At 44.6% G+C, this 2891-nt stretch overlaps 1 protein-coding gene across 1 annotated transcript in view; it reads right to left on the bottom strand.

The window, feature by feature from the left end:
* Positions 1-2299, bottom strand: part of CUNH3orf30 (chromosome unknown C3orf30 homolog) — a 20145-nt gene extending 17846 nt beyond the window's left edge. The window contains exons 1-2 of the mRNA XM_025052149.1: positions 1127-2299; positions 388-531 (exon numbers count right to left, since the gene is read on the bottom strand). Coding sequence (XP_024907917.1) covers positions 388-531; positions 1127-2299 — 1317 coding nt within the window. The remainder of the gene's footprint in view (positions 1-387; positions 532-1126) is intronic.
* Between the last annotated feature and the right edge of the window lie 592 nt (positions 2300-2891).

The raw sequence follows: 2891 nt of genomic DNA, 5'->3' as shown, positions 1-2891 counted from the left end.
ATGTAGTTTCTTAAATGGTCAAAGTTTGATTATCTTTAGAAAGTATTATATTCTGACTGGAAAGCATTTTTCTCTCTTTTTCAATTGCCAATTTTTTGCCCTTCTTAGTCTGGCTCAAACTTTAACCCTTGGCCAAGTTTTTCCCTGTCAATCAACCTACCTGATCCTTCTAAGTGGCTTCATATCATGGTAAGTATCACTTATTTGGTGTTTATCATTTACTACTTTTGGTTAATACATCTTAATGCACTTACTGACTTCTCAATGAGATTATATCTCTTACAGTAAAGGCCCTTCGTTGTACCTCTTGAAAGCCACATCAAAGTTTGTCTTTTACATTGTAATTAGCAAAAAACTCTAAATTAAACAAAGGGAAGAGATGTTTACCTGGAATATTTGCAGAATACGGTGTTTTTCCATGTATTGTAGTGAAATTTGATAAGGATCTTGATATATAATAGAAGGGAATCGCCTCCTCTGAGTTTTGTTGTGTAAATAGGAACTACTCCTTTCCCGGTATTCTGAAATATCCTGAAATGGAAATATGCCCCCAAAGAGTCTTTAATAAATAAAAAAGCCTCAGAAAGTTTTGTTCTTATTTTTGCTATTATCAGTAGAATCTGGTGTTGATGGGATCTGAACACCACGAGTTGGAGAAAAGACAATTATGAGAGAACTGGTTGATCCTCCAGGTAATATAATGCACCTCAAGTTCTGGGAGGTAACTTAGGCTTCTTTCATCTACTTAAAATACTTTTCCTTTCACAGGGATCTCCAGTTGACTTCAAATTCCTTTTCCTTGGTAGAAGCCCAGAGAGGGTAAATGACTCGGGGCCTAGAGTTAGCAGCCAGATCAGGGCTTGAAACTCTGGCCTCCTGAATGCTGGTTCATTGATTCTTCCTGAGTGGCCGTAGAGTAGTAGAGAAAGCAACATATCTCTTTATTTCTCACCTTTCTTCTGCCCTTCCTAAATTTTATGGGTCACACATATCACAACCTGTGGGTATATTCCTCATCCTTGATCCAACCAGTGCTTACTTCCCACTCCCACCACCAAACCAATACCATAGGCCCCGGCTTGACCTCCAACCTCCCATGTAGGTATCAAATGCCCTTTTAACCTACAGGCTTGGTTTCTGTGACTTGACTTTTTTCTTGACTGATGAGATAGTCCAATTTGGTTGATATGGAGGGGAATCTTTGGGAAAAGACTTGGTCGTTTCCTTGGAAATTACTGATGTATACAGTAGCAAATGAGTTCGATGCTGGAGGAAAGTTTCCACTGTCAGCGTCAGATTCAGATGAAACTTTGGAATTATTGAGGTCTGTTTGGCTAACCTCAAATTTGCAGGGTTGTATTCTGAAGTCAACATCTTCGTCTTTCTTGCTGGTAAATAGTTTATCATCATACTGGTCACTTTCTTCATAGTCAAACTGGTTCTTTTCTGTGTCATCACCTTCTTTGTTCATTAAGTGGTCAGCCTGGTCAGATTCACTATAGTCAGGTTTGTCAACTACAAGGTGATGAGAACTGCTCTCAGCTTGGTCATCAGCCTGGTTTTCAGCTTGTTCAGTAACTTGGTCAGTAACCTGGTCAGTAACTTGGTCAGTAACTTGGTCAGTAACTTGGTCATGCACTTTGTGGTGAGTCTTTACAGAAGTTTTGTACCCAACTGGGTCAGACGATCTACGGTCAACATGCTTAAAAGCTTTTTGTTGAACCAGGCCGGACAATCTGCTGTCAATATGTTGAGGAATTCTTCGGTCAGCCTCACCAGGCCGTCTGTGGTTCATCTGTTCAGAGGCTCTTTGTTCATATGGGATAGACAATTTACCATTGGTCTGTATAGAAGCTCTTCTTCCAGCCTGGCTGGACAATTTGCGTTCAGTATGCTCAGAAGTTCTTTGTTCATGCAGTACAGTCATCTGGCTATCAGACTGTTCAGACTCTACATGATCAGTTTGGTCAGGTGCCTTACTGTCCATCTGTTCAGATTTTCTTTGGTCAACCTGATCAGCTGCTCTGTCATCAGCAACATTATCATGGTTCGATGCTCTGGGGTCAGCCGCATCAGATGTTCTGTGCTCAATCTGTTCAGGTACTTTGTGGTTGGGTTGGCCAAATACATCGGGGTCAGCCTGGTTAGCTGTTCTGTCATCAGTCTGGTTATCTGCCTCCTCTTTGTCCAGGTTCTGCCAGTTGTCTTCCTGGCGATCTGTGTGGTTGTTATCTGGGGACTTGGCTGTGTTTTCAGGTCCCAAGGGTTCTGCCAGAGCCTCTTCTGGAGGCTCTTCCATCTTCTGCCTGCCCCTGACTGGTCTAGGCTGCCAGACACTGTGGGTGGGGCTGGGCTGGGTTGTCTAGGCGACCTTCGGGGAAAGCATGACAACGCCGCCTGTGGGCTTTGTGCGGCCTCGGCACACTGGTTCTTCCCCGCTCTCCGGCAGTCACCTGGGGATCTGCTGGGTGCCAGCTGCTGCCGGGGGAAGGGTAACTCTGGCTCTGGGCACAGTCTGGAGAGGGCTTCCACCGATGCGCAGTGTGGACGCGAGCGCAGAGGTGGACACTCTTCTTGAGATGACCACATGCTAGTGTCGCCACCGTTCAGTGGCTAGGTCTCAGGACTCTGTGAATTGCTGCCTTAGAGCGGTACCTTCCTCTCTCTTCCTTGAGGAAGTTGACAGCGATGTCTGTGAAATCTGAACTTTCCGGTATCACTCCTCTAATCAACAAAATATTGGCTGTTGAACGGGCGTCCAACCACAGGAGGGCTGCACACCAGAGCAGAGGTTGCTATTGCCATCCTATCAAATCTGCGCTTTGTCCATCTAATGCCTAATGACAGTTGTCTTGCACAGTGTATTAGTGCTGGGCACTGTGCTAGTAAAT

The sequence above is a fragment of the Pteropus alecto genome, unplaced genomic scaffold, assembly GCF_000325575.1.
Source record: "Pteropus alecto unplaced genomic scaffold, ASM32557v1 scaffold251, whole genome shotgun sequence".
NCBI lineage: Eukaryota > Metazoa > Chordata > Mammalia > Chiroptera > Pteropodidae > Pteropus > Pteropus alecto.
The sequence above is the reverse complement of the archived record's forward strand: the minus strand, read 5'-3'. Positions and strand labels throughout refer to the sequence as shown.